At 43.2% G+C, this 21,567-nt stretch overlaps 1 protein-coding gene across 6 annotated transcripts; it reads right to left on the bottom strand.

Moving 5' to 3' along the window:
• Window positions 1-788: 788 nt before the first annotated feature.
• On the bottom strand, window positions 789-18,823 carry Ckap2 (cytoskeleton associated protein 2). Of its 6 annotated transcripts, XM_052751798.1 has the most exons (10): window positions 17,976-18,073; window positions 16,872-16,959; window positions 9,528-9,609; window positions 7,822-7,894; window positions 6,921-7,735; window positions 5,537-5,741; window positions 4,282-4,452; window positions 3,140-3,209; window positions 2,269-2,518; window positions 789-1,297 (listed from the first exon to the last, which is right to left on the bottom strand). In XM_052751798.1, exons 3-10 carry the CDS (start codon window positions 9,560-9,562, stop codon window positions 1,051-1,053), a joined length of 1,866 nt encoding a protein of 621 aa, XP_052607758.1. In that variant the 5' UTR covers window positions 9,563-9,609; window positions 16,872-16,959; window positions 17,976-18,073; the 3' UTR covers window positions 789-1,050. The 6 variants fall into 6 exon arrangements, with proteins under 6 accessions (XP_052607758.1, XP_052607756.1, XP_052607757.1 ...); XM_052751796.1 differs by lacking the exons at window positions 16,872-16,959; window positions 17,976-18,073 and adding an exon at window positions 18,291-18,823; XM_052751797.1 differs by lacking the exon at window positions 16,872-16,959 and having other exon boundaries at window positions 17,976-18,100.
• Between the last annotated feature and the right edge of the window lie 2,744 nt (window positions 18,824-21,567).

Here is a 21,567-nt window from a genome sequence, read left to right on the forward strand (position 1 = left end):
CATGAAGATTTCAGTCCCCAGGCATCACCAATTTTTGAATCTGAATTATCCCTAGTAGCTTGTTTAGAATGCCTGGTTTCCAGCCTGGGGCACTGTTTTGAAGACTGGTAAGTAGGTAACTAGGGAGCCTGTGAAGGTTATACCTGCCCTAGGTTTACCCAACACTGTGTAAACAGTATTCTCCATCCTCTGCAACAGACAGGCCCATTCCCCTACCATGTCTTCCTCAGCATGCTGGACTGTACTCTGACAGAGTCAAAATAAACTCTCCTTTGTTTCTGTCAGGTATTTTTGTTTTATTTATTTATTTATTTATTTATTTATTTATTTATTTATTTATTTATTATGCATACAGTGTTCTGCCTGTATGTCTGCAGGCCGGAAGAGGGCACCAGATTTCATTACAGATGGTTGCAAACCATCATGTGGCTGCTGGGAATTGAACTCAGGATCTCTGGAAGAACACAGTGCTCTTAACCTCTGAGCCATTTCTCCAGCCCGTCTGTCAGGTATTTTATCACAACAAAAAAACTAAGAAATGCAAATACATTTTGCAATGTATTTTGAAGGCAAAGTTTAAATCCAGCTACTGTGGCCAAAGTATTAAGACTGGATCCAGGCAGGGCCTTGCAATGTTAGAAGAGTGCTCTATGGGTACCACATCCTGAGCCCACATAACCTATTTATTGAAATAAGTGCCATATTGCAGCAGACTGTAGCCCATATTACAGTCCTAAGGTCAGTTCCATCATTAACTAAGTCAACCAATAAATGAAATGTCACTGGAACACTATACAGATATTTATTATAAACACATTAGGTACAAAGTCACTGTAAAAATATAAATTTTATAGACTACACTTTCTGACTATGCAGCATTAGTGTAAGGAATTAGTAAGGTGAGGAAGCTAACATTAGATCTTAAAAACAATAAACCAGCTAATGAAGTTCACTGTACTGTACTTCGGCACATGGGCAGCTCCAGACCTATTAAAGCTGTCCGTAACAAACCACCACAGGAGTAAGACAACAGCTCCTTGCTCAGGAGCACTATTTCTCTCCCACTAGGTCAGTCTCAGAGAACATGGGGCACAGTGCTGCATTAGGACGGCAAACGAAAGCATCCTCTCCCAACTCAGACAGCTGTTCCAGGGAAGACACAGAAGGGTCGTGGTCTTTTAACATGTCCGGCAACTGTAAAGCCTTGTCTTGAATGCGTCGTGAACGCCTCACTGGTGTGAGAAACTTTAGCTCTTTAAATATGGAATTTTTACCATGTTGTATCTTCTTTTTCATACTGAAAAACACAAAAATATTTCACAAATTCAAAAACATGTTCAAGTGTTTATCTTATACTTTCATTGTTTCTCATAGTGTACTTCTTTATATGTGGCAACCATGGGACAGACTGTCTTATAGAGAGGGAGAGGTAACACAAGTGCCTAGAAGTAAGCAATTTGCATTAGGTGGGCACTTGAGTAGCTGTAAAAGCCTGGTTTCTCACATCTGAGCACTACAGCTATTAATACACTGATAAATGTAAACCAAAAATGTCTTCATTTTGAAAATGCTTGGAGGGAAGGACCCAGGTTCAAATCCTAGCCTCACAGGACAGGTAGCTTACTACTATCTAAAGTTATTCCAGTCCCAGGGGAATCCAACACCCTCTTCTGGCTTCTGTGGGTATTACACTCATATGGTGTAAAGATACACATACAGGCCAAACATCCATATACAAAAAATAAATCTTTTAAAAAATGCCTGGGGGGCTGGGCAGCGGTGGTGCTCACCTTTAATCCCAGTACTCCGGAGTCAGAGCCAGGCAGATCTATGTGAGTTCAAGGCCAGCCTGGTCTATAGAGCGAGATCCAGACAGGCACCAAAACTACACAGAGAAATCCTGTCTAAAAGAAAAAAATGCCTGGGGAAAGGTGAGGGTGGTACAGATTGCCTGTGGTGGAAACCAAGTCTAGCTTTTGCAAAGTGACACCGTGTAGGAAAAAACAAAGCCAATACAGTAATTGAAAGGTGAACTGTCCCAACAACCTTATACTTGGAAATTTTTTTTTCTGGTTTTGTTTGAAACAGGGTAGTCTAGGCTGGACTTCAATCCACAGCAGCCTGCCTGCCTCAGTCTCCCCAGAGTTGCAATTACAGACATGAGCCATCATGATCAGGGCTCTGGATCTGACCCTTAGCATTAACATTTTTTTAAACAAAATTACCACTGAAGTATGAAAACAAATTCATTCCATTTTAAACATTTACCTTTGTAAGCATGGTGTAGAAGATACATTGTATCTAATTAGGCAACCTGCTTCCGTTTTTGAATCCGGGGTTATAAAATTGTCGGTTTGATCTTTTTTTTTGCTGTCTTCGTTGTCTTCACAACCTTCAACGTTTCTATGACACTCAATCTCCTCTCCTGGATTTCCTGGATCTAGACTGACACTTGTTTCTTCAATTTTGACTTCCTGGGTATGTCCCTTGGTTGCATGAGCCTCCTCAATGTTTTCTCCTATAGAAAAATTTGAAGATTTAAACTTAAAATTTCAAAATGACAGAACCAAACTGTATCTCCCAATCATGACTTTTTCTATGTACAGACTGCTGCCAAGGGGTTTAACATTACTTAATATCCTCTGTGCAGATACCAATTTAAGAAGGAAACCATCCCAGTTCTTAAGATTATCCCATGAAAGACAGTTGAAGAACAACTATTAAATGAGAAAACATTGTAAGTGAAGTAAGATCAAAGGGTTGTTGGTACCTATCAAAAGGAATGTACTAGCTAGATTAATGTCTACTTGACACAGGCTAGAGTCATTTGGGAAGAGGGAATCTCAATTGAGAAAATACCCACCCAAGACTGCTCTGTGGGCAAGCCTGTGGGGGCATTGTCTTATTAATGATTGATGTGGTTGGGCCCATCCCAAAGGATGTACTTGACAAGACCAAAGATCTTCTAAAAAAAAAAAAAAACCATCATCGCCAGCCCTAAAGACATCCCGTGAATTTTAGAAGCAGGTCAATTGAAGTACATGGAGAAGACCTGACTTTTAAAAAGTTAAATAAAATAAAAGGAAAACCGAACCAGTAGATTTTAGCAAAATTACAATTCACCTGAAGGAAAACTTACCCAAATTAACTTTTTCTTGACTCTTCATTGTTAGAATATCTATGACTGTTTGTCGCATCTCTTCAATAGGCTTAAATTTAAAAAATGTTTTTTCACAAAGGAGTTTACATGGTCAAAAATAAGGTTATTTCAATAGAAAATATTAAACACAGTGAAAATTTTTCCAATCTTAAACATTTGTTGTTAAGATTGAAAATGGTTATTTTTTTTCAACTTAATAGAATAAGAAAAGTGAACTTAAAGGATAGAATTTTATCATTAAAAGAAAAAAAATCCTCTAATTTTTAGGCCTTTGATAACTAGTAATGCTTGTTTGATAGGAACAAAATTAATGAGCAGATGGAAAGTTATCCTCTGTTCAATAGCTGATTATACAGTCTAAAAGTTCTTTTTGAAAAACATTTAAGTCCTAGGTGTATTTTGTCTCACACTATTAAATTCATCTCTGAATATCTTAAGGTTGGTCAACCAACATATTCACATGTTCAAATTTCATTATCTGATAGATATTAAAAGCATTTACTATGTTCCTTAGAGCCACTACACTTGGTAATACAAGATTAGTTATGAAATGGAAGCCCTGGCTCATAGTCCTAGTTTCAGAATTCAGTCCTAGAAAAATCAGTTCTGTTTTCAATTTCTTGGCCAGTTTTGATTCTTGTTTCCCAATGTCTGCTTCAGTGTCAGCTCTTTCTCTATAGTTTCTATCTCCAGCCTTGGCTCTCACTTTCACATCACTACGCCAGCAGCATAATATTATGTAATGTCCCTTCTGGTCCATCATAGGAATCACACAGGAGGTTATTTTGTGCTAAAATATTCTGTTTCATTAAATTTATATTTCAGCATATATCTATTTTCTGAAGTCTTATAACCCTTAGTACACAAATGAAAGTGTTAGAAGGTTGAAAAGCATGCATAATGCATTCCTTGTAGCCTTCACTATTTCTTCTGCTACATACTGGATCCTGTGCCTCCATGTTCTACTACTGACCTATACTTCCAGGTCCTTTTGTGGCCTTTAAATACTCATTACTACTACATATAAAAATCAACCTTATCAAGTTACACTGTGATGTGCTCCAAAATAACTCTGAATTGTTTACACTGTAAAACTGAAGATCAGTAAATTTTGATCTTACCTGAGCCCCTGCCAGAATGGCCTTCTCATAGATTGAGATAATATTTTCAATAGGACTTGTGATTGGTTCAATACGTACAAGACATATCCAATATTTAACAAGTTTTTTGGCATCTGGAATATTATGAATCAGGTCATTCAATGTGCCTAAAATTTCTTCTTTTGGGCATCCCTAAAATACCAAGAGATAAAATGTGTAAGCTACAAATTATGAATTATAAACAACTAATAATCTGACCATAATAAAGATCAGTGGGCAATATAAAAAGTTCCTAGTGGGAGCTGGATACACAGTCTAGCAGTCAAGAGCACAGTGATGCTCCATCAGCGACCCTGAGTTGGTTCCTGGAACCCACGTTGGGCAGCTCACAATTGACTATAAACTCCAGATTCAGGGATCCGACACTTTCTAGCCTCTACTGTCATCTGCATACATGTGATACACATAAATGAGAGGGCTGGGGAGCCAGACCAGAGCCAGGACAGGTTTCTAATAGCCCTACCGGGGACCAGGCCTTAGTTTCAGTTTACTGGATGGAACTGGCTGGAGCTGAGCAAGCAGTTCTCGGGAAGACCACAGCTCAGGGGCAACCAATCAGCAGGCACCCCACAGCCTTCTGGGGGCTCAGGAGCCCTGAAGCCCCTTCTGCTGGCTCAGCACGTGCGCCCCTCCCCGCAAGCCTTCTGCGAACTAAAGATAGCTTTTCCTACCCTCCTGTCAAGAAGCCCCTAACCAATACAGCCTCCAACCAGTCAGCTCCCAGACTAGTCTTTCCTCTACCAATCAGCACCAGATTAATCCCTCCTCCATGGAACTCCCCCCAACTGCTTAAAAAGAGCTTGCGACCTCCCTTCGGGGTCCATATTTGTTTGCCACCCCAACATGCTGGAAATAAACGCTCTTGCTAATTGCATATGTGACTGTTGGTCTTTGTTGGGGGCTTCTCTCAGACCCTAACAATAAACTTGTTTAAGTACATAAATAAAATCTTTTAAAAAACATTTCTAAATTATAAGATGTACAAAATTGAAGGCTCTGCCTAGAAGGCTGGAGAGATGGCTCTGTGGTTAAGAGCACTGGCTACTCTGCCATGGGATCTGGGTTCAGTTCCCAGTACCCACATGGTGGCTCACAACCATCTGTAACTCGGGTTCCAGGGGATCTTACACCCTCTTCTATCCTCTGCAGGCACCAGGTACACACATGGACACATATACAGGCAAAACAGCCATATATATTTTAAAAAGGACTCTACCTTATTAATCAGGTTCAGGCATTCAGAAATGGTCTTGTTTACTTTTTCAGTAAATAGTCTCTGTTCATCTTCTTCTGCCATGGTAGTCCAAAAGGACTCAACTGGGTTTTCACTTGGTCCTTTGGGCTCAGACTGATTAGCTCCTAAATTAGATGGCCTTTTTAGCCCCTTTCCTTTGCCAGTTCTCAACTCAGTCATTCGAGCTCTACAAGCAAAAGCAGTTCATTAACATTACTTTGATTTTGATGATGGCATCCTGCTAAATGGAGTAGGTGAATAGATTTCAAATCTGGGGCTGGAGAAATGGCTCAACAGCACCAGCTGCTCTTCCAGAGAATCCTAGTATGAATGATTCCCAGCACCCACATGTGGTTCACAACCATGTGTAACTCCAGTTCCAGAGGACCTAACACCTTCTTCTGGCCTCTGTGGGCACCAGGAACACACATGGTGCATAGTCATCCAGGTATGCAAAGAACCCATACACAAATCAAGAAAACTAAGTTCTAAACTGGTGGAACATACAATGTATTATTTGTTTGCAGAGGTGAACTCTTGAACATAACAAGACCAAATATGTCCAAAGGATCCAAGAATGGGAGCTGGGGAGATGCCTAAGAGGTTAAGCGTGCTTACTGCTCTTGCAGAGGACCTGGTTTTAGTTCCCCACACCAACATCAGGAGGCTCACAATCACCTGTAACTCCAGTTCCAGAGGAGCCAATGCCCTCTCACACACATCCCTGGGAGGCCTGCTTTTTTCTGAAGGGAAAGGGAGGAAAAGTGGATCTGGGGGAGAGTGGAGGTGGGGAGAGGAACTGGGAGGAGTGGAGAGAGGGGAAACCGTTGTTGGGATGTAATGTTTGAGAAAAGAATAAAAATAATAAAATAAATAAATTCTAAAAGAAAAGAACCAAAGAATGCATTTTCAAATGGCTGCTATAAATATTTCTCAATTGTTACTAGCATTCAGCAACTACAACTTTTTAGAGATCAAAAGCAACCAGCGGGGGCTGGAGAGATGGCTCAGAGGTTAAGAGCACTGACTGCTCTTCCAGAGGTCCTGAGTTCAATTCCCAGCAACCACATGGTGGCTTACAACCATCTATAATGAGATCTAATTCCCTCTTCTGGTGTACAGGCAAACTTGCAGAAAGAACACTGTTTATATAATAAACAAAATAATTTAAAAAAAAAAAAAAAAAAGCAACCAGCAAACTACACTTAAAACATATAACTTTTTAGACTTGTTACTCCAAACATAAATCTGACTGCGTGGCAGAAATAATCGATTAAAGAAATTCTAATACATTCAAGGAAATTACAAGCCAAATTCACAAATGGTATTCTACTGAAAATAAGAAGACTGAATTTTGTCTACTTACTTCCTCTCTTCTGTGGCTTCTCTGGGCAGAACTGATCCACGAACAGTCGCTCCTGCTACTGTGTATCTGCGCTGGTCAGTATTTTTTGACTTTTCTATCAGTCTGGTATTAGACAAATTAGTCCTGGCTGCACCTTCAGATGTCACGCTTCTTGACGGTGCCTTATCTCTTTTTCTATCCTGAGGACGGGTATCAACAACAGACGCAACTGCTTCTGATCGTAGTGGTTCTTTTTTAAAAGGCCCTTTTCTGACTGTCACATTGGCAAGGGTCCTGCTGAGGCCCTGCTTCACAGTGCCCTGGGTATCACTGTGGAGGCTTCTAATAGGTGGTCGCACAAGTGTGTTCTTTGATGTAGTGCTCACAGATTTAGCGTTGACACACCTGGTGGCAGTAGTCACGTTTGAGGCTCTTACACTGATGGCGTTTGCAGGCACAGACTGAGCCTTTGCGGTTTTGGACACAGTAGCAGGAAGTTTCTTGCTTGTTGAAGGATTCTCACCTTTGACATTCGGAAGCTTTCTAAAGGAATTAATCTTGGACTGAACCACCTGGCCATGATAATAGCCAAGTGCTCGTTTTTTGGGCACGTTAGCATCCTGTCTGGGCTTTTCTGCTGTTGCTTGAATCTTTTTATTGTCTTTAAGGTGACTTGCCTGGTCTGACGTCATCGTCTGTCCTTGGAAATCACCTCGAGTTGATAATAACTGCACAGCTTGAATGTTATCCTTCAGGTTGTGTCTTTCTGAACTGGTTACGTCACCAGCTTTTAATGGAATGCAGTTTCTTGTGTTTCCAATATTTTCTTTATCAGCCTACAAAGTTAAGAGGACTCAGTATTTCAGAACTCATTTCTTCATAACAATGTAGGAAAGGTCTGAGTGCTAGACACATATCTTACCATTTCTGTTTTGAGTTTTAGAACTCTCTTCCCTTCTTGGACCTGATCTTCAGACGTCTTCACTTTCTGATCTCTATTAGTTTAAAAAAAATAATAATTAGTTCTGTATGAAGGAGATTTACTTTTAGGGAAAGGGAGCTTGTGTGTACAAATCAAGCAAATGCTCTACCACTGAGCTATAGTCAAGGTCCCATATTTTTAAATTTTAAATTGAGGCAAGTGAATTAAGATTTGTGTAGTTAATGGAGTAGACAAGATGCATTTAAAGCCTTAGTCCAACTTTTTTTTTTTAGCCATAGACTAGTATAGTATCTGACTATCTCTTAGCAAATGATACCAACTGCTTGTAAAATCAAGATAGGAAATGAAATATTTATTGTCAGTTAGACATTCCAGTAATTCTAAAAGAGATTCACAAGTTCAGAAAGTATGCTAAAATGTGGGAACCATGTTATTTGGTAGAACTGACAAAATCTGGTATTTTAGAGCTAATGAAACTTTAATTCCTAACAACTGCAGAGCAAGATTATCACCCTCCAACTCTGCTTTTCTATTGGATGAAGTCCACCTAGGCAGAGGGCCACCTGCTGTCCTCAAAGTCACAGATTCAAATATTAGTCACACCTAAAAGATTCTCTTCTTCTGTTTTGTTTGCTTTTGTTTTTCAAGACAGGGTTTCTGTGTAGCCCTGGCTGTCCTGGAACTCGCTCTGTAGACCAGGCTGGTCCCCTACTCACACAGCTGGGACAGCCCTCTGCCTCAGAGTGCTGGGATTAAAGGCATGTGCCACCACGCCTGTCCTTAAAAGATTCTTTTACTGCAACATCTAGGCTACTTACTGTTTGACCAAACAACTGGACATTGTAGCCCAAAAGACACATGAAATCACCCATCACAGCTGCAGTGGTACCAATCTCTGATGCAAACTTGAGGGCAGAAGGAATTCAAGTTTGAGGCCAGGGTGATTAGAATGCAGACTTTCAAAAAAAAAAAAAAAAACAAACACTGGTTTTTACAGCACAGCACAGCTCCTAAGTCAGTATCTCAGTACATACACATACACTTCGCTTTAAAACTGTTTTCTCTTGGACCAGTGAGATGGTTCAGCAGATGCAGCTGCTTGTCACCAAGCCTGACTACCTCAGTTTCATTCACCGAGCACACGTGCCTGAAGGTTACTGTGGCCTGCATATGTGGACCGTAACTTGCATACTCCTGCACAAGTGGGTAAGCAACTGAATATACACAGAGAATACATTGTTTAAAAAACTGGAATGGTTGCCCTTGAAGAGTTTGAACATATATAGAAAATGACGATCTAGTACATCATCCACATAAAGGAGCCACAGGTACAAATTGAGATGTGCGGAAAGTGCTAATACACGCCAGATTTTTTGAAGACTTGATGCCAAAAGAGAAGGTCAAATGCCATCATAGTGCTTTTTCTTTTGTGGTGCTTTTGGTGGCAAGCATTCTACTACTAAAATACATGTCCAGGCCTCTTAATACTTTTAAATATCACATGTTGAAGTAATAATATTTGGAATCATAACTGTATACTATTGTGTTATTAAAATTTATTTCCTTTTTTAAAGTTAAATATGGTTAGTAGGAAAGTAAAAGTTACAAATGTGGCACATGTTAGTTAGGTTCTTACTGGACAACTCTAATGTAATTCTGTACAACTGAATTAAACTTGACCTCACCTGGATATCTGATTTTCTTGTTTGTATGAAAACATTGTTTTTCGTGTTAACAGATATTCCTTGAGTTTTTCTTTTCTTTGTTCTAAAGAGGAAGGAGTAACAAAGTCAACTTTAGTTAAAACATCAAATGTGGTTCAGTAACAGTTATTTTACTTGGAAAATTATTTTGAGATAGTATTGTCTGCACTGATGTAGAAGTAATTCAAATGAATAGAACTGGTGTTCTAAAGAATTTGCTAACAGATTTGCTTAGAAGACATTGAGACACACAAAGTAGGTTTAGCTAAGCCAGCACTGCTCCCACGAACACCCCACCGGGAAGTGAGGCTAACCAGGCAGGTTAGAGGTAAGATTGAAGATGCTAGGGTGTAAATGCTTATTCACTAGACTTGACCAGCCTTTCGGCTCTAGTCACATACAAAGGACATTTCCTCTAACAGGCTGCTCAAGGTGGGCAGAGTAGGGTCACAACCACCAAGTCCTAGTCTGCTATAAAAGTCCTCTGTGCTCTTATCAGTAAATCATAATTCTGCTAGGTAGGTAGGCAAAATGACCCTAGGTAACAGCTATTTGAAAAGAACAACACTGATGTACTTAAGAAATAATTCTGTCAATTATCTTTGCTGTGTCAATGTCCCATATGCTCAAAGTGGCCAGACAGGAAGTCTCCTGTCTCTGTTTAAACTGTTCCAAGTATTACCTGGAGTCAAGACCTGGAGCATAATAATGACAGCACCTGTAAAATGTACAAGCCTAAAGTATATATAAGCCAATGGTTCTCAACCTGTGGGTCACAACCCCTTTGGAGAGTCCAACGACCCTTTCACAGGGGTCACCTAAGACCATCGGAAAACACAGATATTTTATTATGATTAAGGACAGTAGCCCAGCGGCAGTGGCCCACGCCTTTAATCCCAGCACTTAGGAGGCAGAGCCAGACAGATCTCTGAGTTCGAGGCCAGCCTGGTCTACAGAGTGAGATCCAGGACAGGCACCAAAACTATACAGAGAAACCCTGTCTCGAAAAAAAAAAAACAACAACAAAAAGTAACATTAGCAAAATTACAGCTATGAAGTAGCAACAAAAAATAATTTTATGGTTTGGGGTCACCACAACATGAATAACTGTATTAAAGGGTTGCAGTGTTAGGAGGTTGACACCACTGATATAAGCTATTGAAATCTTCAAGGCCAGCTCTTCTTTGGGTGTTAGCCCAAACCTAGTTAAGTACTATTAAAGAGCCTTTCCCTCATTACTCTCTAAGTGTGTGGAGTGATTCCTCACAGGGAAGGCATGTAAATAACATGCAACAAATACAGAGGTCCTCGGTGAGATGTCTTTCTACAGTGGCCACTGTGTGTTGCTGGAAAGGCCGCTCAAATGGCTGGGGGAGTCCTGCAAGAAGAGTGCTCCCTGACCACTTCCAGCACTTCCTCTGCAGGGCACTCCAGACTCTCCTGTCAGAGATCAGGAAAATTCACCAGGAAACCTTCAGGACAAGGAAAGATGTCAAGACTGGCCCCACCCTGGGGGGCAGAAGAGGGCTCAGATGGAGCCTAAGGAAGCATCGTAGTAAAGCTGACAGTCAGAACTTTCTGCATGGCTGCATGAACTGGCTTTTTGGAGCCCATTCCCTATGGAGGGATACCTTGCTCAGCCTTGATCCTGCCTCAATTTGATATGCCAGACTTTGCTGACTCCCCAAGGAGTGGATTGGGGGAGGCGGTGTGTGGTTGATATGTAAACACACACACACACACACATACACACACGCGCACGCGCACGCACACGCACACGCACACACACACACACACACACACACACACACAAAGGTCCAATTAAGACTTGGAGCTCCTTCCCTACGAAGAAAGGAATTTTGAATCCTGCTCAGAACAAGAAAATGGCTCTGGTACCTCTAAATGGGAAAGAACACTTCTCTGGCAGGGCATGAGTGGGCCGTATAGCCTCCTTCACTGAGCCCTGCCTGGGCTAAAGTGGCTGCTGGAGCCTCTTGGGCAGTAGTTATAGTTTCAGCAGGAGGCCCCCTCCCCTTCTTTAACCCTAACCATAAACCAAGGCATCCCTACCAGCCAGGGAGACCAGGGGCCCCACCTCAGAGAGGCCACAGGGTGCACAGCTAGTTTTTCTGGGAAGAGAGCCCCTTAGCTGTGCGTCTCTAGAGGGAGCCTGGAGACAAGTTATGCTGAGTCCAAATGCTTGTTCTTTCCACGGAGTCTGTCTGCTCTTGGGACTCCTTTGCCTTACGCCTGTGGAAGAAGTCACTGTGTACATCAGAACAGCTAAGAGGTAAACTTTTTCCAATAGATATATTTCCAGTATATCTCATCGTAAAAAGATGCCTATAATAAAAACAGCTAGTAGGAAATATACATGGGGAGGCTAAAAGAGACCCACTGTCTTAAATCTCAGTAGTAACTCCAGCAGCATAGATTTAACAGGGCTCCCTCAGCTAAATTGTGTTAGATGATGTAAACATGAATTTAAAGCTCCACATGCTAATAAGTCAGGTTCTCCCAGCTTCCCTCAGTCCCTACCTGTTATAGGGCATGGATGACTACCACACCCTCTACCCTGAACTCTCCAGCCCAGGGGCTGGGCTGCCCTTCCCCCAGAGGCTCTTCCCTGTATAATCCAGACATTTTCTCTCTAGTACCTTTGGCCTCCTGGCTGCTGCACCTGGTTCCCTTCTCTCCCTTCCCCTCCCCCCACACACCCAGCTCTGCCTGTTCATATCTACTCTGCACTCTCCCACTTTTCTACAATAAACTTTCTCCTCCACCATACCTAGAAGGAGTCATATCCTTTCCTTTCCTTTGTATGTCTTTCTTTTTCATTCAGTTTACCCAGAAACTGACAGGGCCTAATGGCTTAACAGTATGCTCACAGGTGCTATTAATTTACTCTATCACCCTATGTGTGTAATTTGGATTCACCCTTCCTTCATTAAGGTGATGTTGCACATGTTCTAGCTAAACAACTGCCATCTTCAGAACTCCAGCTGTGGCTGCTTAAAATAATCACAGCTGGACATGTCAGACGTTAATATTCCCTCAAGGAGAAGAGTCAGGGTCTTTGTACCCTAACCTGAGGGAGGCACTCCTAGCTAGCTGTCTGCAGTTAGGCCTCAAGGTTTCTGGAGATAGGGTATAAAGACCGTGAAAAACTAAGGGGCGGAGAGGCACTACGCCCCTTTTAGGGAAACTTCTTACAGCAAATGACAAATTTGTTAGGGTTATGTCTCATGGGATTTAATTTTTTGCTTGTTTGTTTTTGAGACAGGGCTTTTCTATGTAGCTCTGGCTGTCCTGGAACTCTCTGTAGACCAGGGAGCCTTGAACTCAGAGCTCAACTTGCCTCAGTCTCCCAAGTACCGGGATTAAAGGTGTGAGCCACCTTGCCCAGGTTGGTATTCACATTTTTTAAATTGTCCAGTCAAGGTGATTTATATATAAAGCTTAAGATAGCTGGATGGTTCCAGGACTTAAAAAAAAAAAAAAGTTTGCTAAAACTACAATTACAGATGTTTAGCTCTCTGAGTACTCAACCCAACATGTTTACGCTTGTTTACACAGAATATTCTCTCATTTAAGGTTATTGCTATCTCTAAAGTTCTGGATGAGACTGAACAGGATCAGCGAGATGTCAAAAAAAAAGTTAAGATATAAATTTGAAGTTATATCTCTAATAAGGGTTCAATCTTTTAGATAAGATAAATTAGATAAAGACAGAAACAAAACCATAAAAGCTTGAAGCCAAGCCACAGAGTGTGAACATGTCAAACAGGACTTAATGGACTTAAGGGTTAAAATGACCTAATGTTCCTATGCATATCATGGTCTATCCATGTTGACAAAAGCTGACTTAAAGATGTATGTCTTGTCACTTGTGTCTTTGCTAACTTTGTTAAGCTTTAACTATCTGGAGAAACTGAGTCATACAGAGCTGTGGTAAAAATTAATTGTACACCTTTTATTCTTCTGTCTCCTGATGACAACCAATCTTCTTGTTCTCTGCTATAATTATACTCTTGTGATAAAATGAGCTACTGAATATAAAAGCTCTATTAAACTGACAGACTATAATTGTACTTTTGTGATAAAGTGAGCTACTGAATATAAAAGCTCTGTTAAATTGACTTAAGATTTTTTTTTTTAAACTACACTACCCAGGAGAAAGAGGTTTCCAGTTTCTCCGTGGACTGTATTTATTGTATAAAGTGTATTTTGATACTAAAAGAGCTTCAATTAAAAAAAAACTGTCATTTTAAGTCTCAGAAATTTTAACAGGGATAAATTACCTTAGTACAAAATCCTCACGTTGTTGAGAGTTGCTAATTTATTGTAAACTGTTAAAACAAAGGTGATTTTGGGGGGTTGGGGATTTAGCTCAGTGGTAGACAAGGCTCTGGGTTCGGTCCTCAGCTCTGGAAAAAAAAAAAAGACAAAACAACAACAAAAAAAAACAAAGGTGATTTGGGGCATAAGAATTAGCCGGACGGTGGTGGTGCACGCCTTTAATCCCAGCACTCGGGAGGCAGAGCCAGGCGGATCTCTGTGAGTTCGAGGCCAGCCTGGGCTACCAAGTGAGTCCCAGGAAAGGTGCAAAGCTACACAGAGAAACCCTGTCTCGAAAAAACCAAAAAAAAAAAAAAAAAAAAAAAAAAAAAGAATTAGTGACCAGTCACTTATAAGTGATTAAATGGCTGGGTGGATGGCGAACACCTTTAGTCCCAGCATTGGGGAGGCAGAGACAGGTGGAGCTCTGTGGGTTCCAGGCCAGCTTGGTCTGCATAGTTAGGGCATTCCAGGACAGCCAGGGCTATAGAGACCGACCTTGTCTCAAACTAAAATAAAAAAAAAAAAAAATTTAAGGGATTAAATGTCCTTTATGTGCCCATAATTGTGTTTGTAGCCACGGTAAATACAAATGTAATTCATTTACAGAGACAATGAGAGAGACCAATTTATACCTTGAAGTACAGAGTCTTCTGCATATGTTGTCAAGGGTAAACCCTAAAGCAGGTACTCAAAACAAGTTTAAAAGCAAACTTAAGGTTTGTTAAATAAAAAATACTTTTCAAAATCAGGCACATTAAAAAGGATCAACTAATTACAGAGAATTAAATGCTCGAGTAAAATGGGTCAAATTTACACTACACTTACATGGTGGGCTCGAGTGATACTTTCCCTGGGTAGGACAGATACCAGAGAAGGTTGCATGCTAGCCTCACTGCAGACTAAGGATGCATGGGGAAGTAAGACTTGCCAGAGTCTGCTGCTCCTGTCTCCACTGAGCAGACCAGACCAGAAAATGTCCTAGCTATAGGAAAGATGAATTAGTCCTCACGTCTCCCTTGACAGGCAGATGGAGTCTCTCACCCAATGGAGGATGATCTTAGAGTCTGCACCCACACACTAAGTATCTCAAGCAACAAAAGCAAACAGCAATGACTCTTCGCTGTCTCCTGAACTGACTGAGGGTGCTGCAAATGGATCAATAACCGATTGTGTAAGGACTCCCCAGGAGAGTTTTAGATAATATAAGACAGAGCCTCTGTCAGAAGGCCAATCAGCGCTGGGCGGTGGTGGCACAAGCCTTTAATCCCAGCACTCGGGAGGCAGAGGCAGGCGGATCTCTGTGCAAAGCTACACAGAGAAACCTTGTCTCGGGGGAGGGGGGGGGGGAAGGCCAATCAGCACAGCAGGCTGAAATGTGGGCACTCATTTAAACACTAAGTTACAGCAGCTATCCTACCTGAGGAGGATGAGGAGACCTAGACTGACAGTCCACCCACACCAGCCTCTCATAGAAAAGAGCTCTTCAGCCCTGTTCCCTGTGCAATCCTGAAAGCCACGGCACATGACAGACACATGGTAGAAGCTTGAGGAATCCAACAAGAGACATTTGCAGATGGGGATCACAAGGCCTCTTCCTCCCTTTGGACTCATGGTAATACTGGCCATAATGCTTCCTCCAGGGCTAGCCACCGTGGACTCCCATAGACTGGACACAAAGAATTTTACTAGCTCTGTTATATCTGGTAATAACAGGTTTGTAAAATTATCTGGTTTCTTTAATGAGTTATGCCTGGCTGTGCATCCAAATGACAGTTGGTCCTTGGAGATGATATATTTTTCTGAAAATGAATAGAGCCTCAAAACTCTATAAAAGGCCTAAATCCACTAGCTGCTGAGAAAGGGGGGTTCTATGCCTGTTTGAATGAAGAGTGCTGTTACCATGGTAACTAGTCATCGACTGGTTAGAAACATGGTGAAGCACAGAGAGGAAAGGGTAGCCAACAGAAGGGAAGCCCTAGAGAGCCCCTGGTATTCTTGGAATGGCTACTGGAATTAAAAAGGCTTGGTTAATGTCTCTTACAGGGCCCTTCCTAATGCTGTGACCCTTTAATACAGTTCCTCATGTCCTGGTGACCCCCAACCATAAAATTATTTCATTGCTACTTCATAACTGTCATTTTGCTACTGTTATGAATCATGATGTAAATATCTGATATGCAATCCCAATGGGGTTGCGACCCACAGGTCGAGAACCACTGTATTAGGCCTTTGGACCCAGAACTCTGAACTCTGACTTGCTGGAGCCAGTTTAGTGCCTTCGTGTGGAGCTGTGGTAGAACCACCTCAGACACAGATGGTTCTGACCTCAAAGCTACTTTCTCAGGTGTTGAAAACAACAGGACCCTGAGTGTTCAGTCCCCTACAACACAGCATTTTTTAAACTGGAGCTTTACAGAAAAATTTTAATAGCTCCATCGGGGGAATGATGACCCTGGCTGACAATTTATTCAGAAAAGAATAACACTGGTATACTTAAATAATTCTGGCAATTATCTTTGCTATGTCACTCTCCCATCTACCCAAGTGTTCAGACTTCTAGTTAGTCTGTCTCTGTTTAAACTGTCCAAAGTGTAACCTGGGGCTGGGACGCAACAGCATATGTAAAATGCACAAGCCTGCCAGGCGGTGGTGGTGGCGCACACCTTTAATCCCAGCACTCGGGAGGCAGAGCCAGGCGGATCTCTGTGAGTTCGGAGGCCAGTCTGGGCTGCAGAGCGAGTTCCAGGAAAGGCTCCAAAGCTACACAGGGAAAACCCTGTCTCGAAAAACCAAAAAGCACAAGCCTAATGCACACATAAGCTACTGAAATCTTCTATTCAAGGCTTGTTCCTCCTTGGGCATTAGCCAGAGCAGGACAAATGCTACCAAAGAGCACCTTAATTCATCACTGAGTGTGTGGACCGCCTCCTCCCCGGGAAAATACATCATTTCTATATCAATATAGTAGGAAATTTCTCAACTTACAGAAATTATCCCATCAATCAGAAATTATCATAAAAGGGCTGCCATCGGGTTACTGTGGCTGTGATGAAACACCCTGACCAAAAGCAACCTGGAAGAAAGGGTTCCTTTTATTCACAATTCCACAGAACAGTTCATCATCAAAAGCAGTTAGGGCAGGAATCTGCAGGCCATGGAGGAACATTGCTTACTGGCTTGCTCTGCCTGCTTTTCTGCAGTGCCCAAGACCAACAGCCCAGGGGTAGCACCGCCTACAATGGGCTGGGCCTCCCCCCTCCCCCATCAATCACTTAAGAATCAATTCTGGAGGAAGCGGCAGGCGGATCTCTATGAGTTCGAGGCCAGCCTGGTCTACAGAGAGAGATCCAGGAAAGGCGCAAAGCTACACAGAGAAACCCTGTCTCAAAAAGAGGACTGGTTGTTCTTCCAGGACCCGGGTTCAATTCCCAGCATCCATGTGACGGCCCACACTTTCTATGACTCCTGTTCCAGGGGATCCGACACACTCACACAGACAGACATGCAGGCAAATCATCAAAAATCTAATTAAAAAAAAAAAAAAGCCCTACAGACTTGCCCACCGCCTGATCTTACGGAAACATTTCTCAGTTTAGGTTCTTTCCTCTCAGGGCTCTAGCTTGCGTCTAGCTGGCACAAATCTAGCCTGAATAGCCGGGCGTGGCAGCGCATGGCTTTAATCCCAGCACTCGGGAGGCAACGGCAGGTGGATCTCTGTGAGTTCGAGGCCAGCCTGGTCTACAAAGCGAGTTCCAGGACAGCCAGGGCTGTTACACAGACAAACCCTGTCTCGGAAAAAAAAAAAAAAAAAAAAAAAAATCTAGCCAGAATGATGCTCACAACTGCCCTGAATAAGAAACACATTTTCTGGAGCCCAGAGTTTGGAGTGAGGGAGGCTATTGCTCAACGATGGAACAACTGGGGTCCATCCTCAGCAGTACCAGAAAAGACGGACGGACATCGCAGACAGACATACACAGATACCACGTTCCCTAGGGCACACCATTTCCACATAAGGTTCCAGAAAGCCAGTCTCCAAGAAACAACGGTAGGGATGAGAGACTAGTCTCCCAATTTGGGCCAACTTACAGAAGTCGGGTGAGAAAATGCTTTCCGTTTTATCGCCGCAGACCACTCAACTCCGTCTTCCAAAATCAAGCAACAGCCCCAAGCCTCACCTGCGGAGCTCAGATGGCGCGAACCAGCGCGCAGGCGCAGTCGGGGGGTCCTTGCGGCCCCGCCCCCCGCCCCCCCCAGCCCTGATTCCCCGACCGGGGTGCTAAACCGCTGCCCTCCCCAGCTCCCCACCCAGGCGCGGGGCCGCGCGCTCCCCACGGCCGGCGGCCTAGGCTGTCAGGAGGCCGTGAGGCGGCTGAGCGGCCCAGGCCCCGCGCCGCCGCTCACCTCTGAAGGCCGGCTGGTCTCTCTTGGTCGGAGGCAGCTGCAGGTCCCGGGGCACCGGCAAGGTGTTCCTCGCAGGCCGGCCTGGACAGCGTTTCCTGGTCTCCTCTGCCATTGCTCAATGCGCGCGCCTCGGCGCCGGCGTGGATTGAATGGGCCAATGAGCGCGGAGGGGCGGGGCCTGGGCGAGGGGCGGGGCCGCCCCGGAGTCTGTAGCGTTGGCAGGCTGGCGTGAGGTTTCAAAAAATCGAAAGATGCTCAGTTCCAGCTGGACCGGCGACGGGGGCGGGGCGGGCTCGCTGAAGCCTCGGGATGTAGCCGGATTCGGGTTGACAAGTCTGCAGACACAGCCCCGAGCCAGGCAAAGGACAGCAGACGGCTGCTGGTGCCCTCACCGAGGGGAGCTCAGAACTTCCCTGAGGAGCACATAGTCACAAAGGCTCTTTTGAGCCGCCTAACTGAAGTGGGTTGTGATTACAATTCGCAAGCGAGATGAGCTCACATATTAGATGTCCTTGTTTGCACAGCTTGCATTTTATTTATTTATTTATTTATTTATTTATTTATTTATTTATTTATTTATTGAGACAGGTTGTGATTACAATTCGCAAGCGAGATGAGCTCACATATTAGATGTCCTTGTTTGCACAGCTTGCATTTTATTTATTTATTTGTTTCTTTGTTTGTTTGTTTGTTTGTTTGTTTGTTTGTTTGTTTTTGAGACAGGGTTTCCCTGTGTAGCTTTTGGAGCCTATCCTGGAACTTGCTCTGTAGACCAGGCTGGTTTCAAACTCACAGAGATCAGCCTGCCTCTGCCTCCCGAGTGCTGGGATTAAAGGCGTGCGCCGCCGCCGCCACCACCCAGCTCAAAATCTTAAATTGAGATCTACCTTTGTGCTGTTATTATTTTATTGAAAGGCTTGCAATATACCACAGGCTGACCTAGAACTCGCCATCTTCCTTGGCCTCCTGAGTGCTAAGATTACAAGTGTATACCCAGCCCTTTCCATGCATTTGTGAACTTAAGCAAGAATAGGAGACAAAAAAAAAAAAAAAAAAAAAAAAAGAGGGCGGGCTATAACCGTTCCTCCGAGGCAGTATGTAATTCTCCTATATAAAACCCAGACAGTCTGGCAGTGGTGGTCCCCATCTGCAATGCCAGCCCTCAAGAAGATGACGTGTGAAATATATTCCCAGAAAGAAGCTCCATCTTCAAACTGGAATTTATTGCAAGGCTGATTGAATAGAACCTCAATGATGGTGGAGAGGCTGGAATGTCGCAGGTCCAGGACCCAGCTACAATTCATCTTGGGCTATCTTTAGCTGACTAAATAGCCATCCCTTCCCAACCTTGAAACAGCTCCTCCAGACCTTAGGACAACTGACACCATGTTGGAGGCCTTGTTTTATTTAAGCAAGAGAGAATGCTGTCTTTCCAGGCCAGAGGGTCTCCGCAGCTAGCTCTCAGCCTTGGTCAGCTTGTCTACTGTTTTCCCCCTTTTGTTCCCTCAGAGCTTTTGCTAGTGCGGTTTTTTGTTTTTGTTTTGTTTTGTTTGTTTGTTTTTGTTTTTCAGCACGAGGGATAGAACTCAGACTTGTTCAAGTGCTCTGTCATTGAGCTACATCCCTGGAGCTTCTGTAGGATTTTTTTTTTCCTTTTGAAATATCAAGTGAGTTCCAGGAAAGGCGCAAAGCTACACAGAGAAACCCTGTCTCGAAAAACCAAAAAAAAAAAAAAAAATGCTATTTTAGTATAGCTTGACCAACTTTGGGAGAAGCAACAGCTGACTAGCTCTCATTTTAAAAGACACTACTGCCATTTATACACTCATTACAATATGGCTAATTGTTAAAAGTTCCATTGGTGTTGCCAGGCAGCGGTGGCACACACCTTTAATCCCGGCACTCGGGAGGCAAAGCCAGACGGATCCCTGTGAGTTCGAGGCCAACCTGGTCTACAGAGCAAGATTCAGGACCGGCACCAAAATGACACAGAGAAACCCTGTCTCAAAAAACAAAAAACAAAAAAGACAAAAAAAAAAAAAAAAAAAAAAAAACCCAGAACAAAAAAGTTCCATTGGTGTGTGCTGGCTAGTCTTGGTTATCAACTTGACTATATTTGGAATTAACTGAAATCTAAGCAGCTAGGCATGCCTGTGAGGGATTTTCCTGATTGGGTACCTTACCTGAGATAAGGACCCATCCTAAATCTAGGCACATCTGGTGGCACATACAAGGACACAAAGGAAGCTTTTGCTTTTTGCCTGCTTGCCCTCATTCACACTGGCATCTATCCTATTCATCTATCCTGCTGCGGAGGGCATGCATTCCCTAGTATTAGAACCTACTTCTTCAGAATGCCAATGTAGACTGAAGACTAGCAGCTCTCTAGGAATCCTTCCATCTCCTGAGCCCCTGATTGAGAGTGCTGAGATACAGTCTCATGGACTGAACAATTACTGGATTCTTGGACTTTCCACTGGGAGACACTCATTACAGAACAACTTGGGCCATAGACTAAGCGGTGCTAATAAATCATTTTATCAGTTATGTTCTCTTAGAGAACCTTGACTAATACAGCCAGACAGTTAATTTTGAGGGGCTGGGGAAGATAGCTTGCCTTGCAAGCATGAGAAACTAAGTTTTTGTCAGAGACCAAACATGGACCATGGAAAAGTACTAGCTAAGCGAGAGAACAAGCCCCTACCCTAAACCAGATGCCCCCGAAGATAAAGAACAGGTCAGGCAGGTCAGGTAGCATAGCAACAGAACAATGGGCCCTGACCAGTGACCTTACCACCTAGCAGCCTCACGACTTGCACGACTTGCACGTAGCCCCTCACCTGCATGTCCCCCTTCACCTGCACGTACGGCACGTTGTGCACCCCTTCCCTCCTCCCCTCCCCCTCCCATGCTATATAAGCCTTGCTGAGGAGAATAAAAGTTGCAGCTTGATCAGAACACACTGTCTTGCTGTCTTCTCTCGTGTCTCCCCCGTCCCTCTCATTCTCTCCCACAGGTGGGTCGCCCCCGTTGATACCCCGCTGGCCGGGGCAAGTTTTGATGCTTAAAACCAGTTAATTTTATGTCTGTGATGTAGGTGGAAGTTTCTGTCCTGTCCGCCAGTTCCCAAATAACCAACATGGAAACTTAATATTAATTATAAATGATTGGCCAATAGCTCAGGCTTATTACTAACTAGCTCTTACATTTTAAGTTAACCCATATTCCTTATTTATGCTCTGCCACGTGGCAGTACCTTTATTAGGATGGCATGTTC

The sequence above is a fragment of the Peromyscus californicus genome, unplaced genomic scaffold (genome assembly GCF_007827085.1).
Source record: "Peromyscus californicus insignis strain IS unplaced genomic scaffold, ASM782708v3 Scaffold_23__1_contigs__length_62951481, whole genome shotgun sequence".
Lineage (NCBI taxonomy): Eukaryota > Metazoa > Chordata > Mammalia > Rodentia > Cricetidae > Peromyscus > Peromyscus californicus.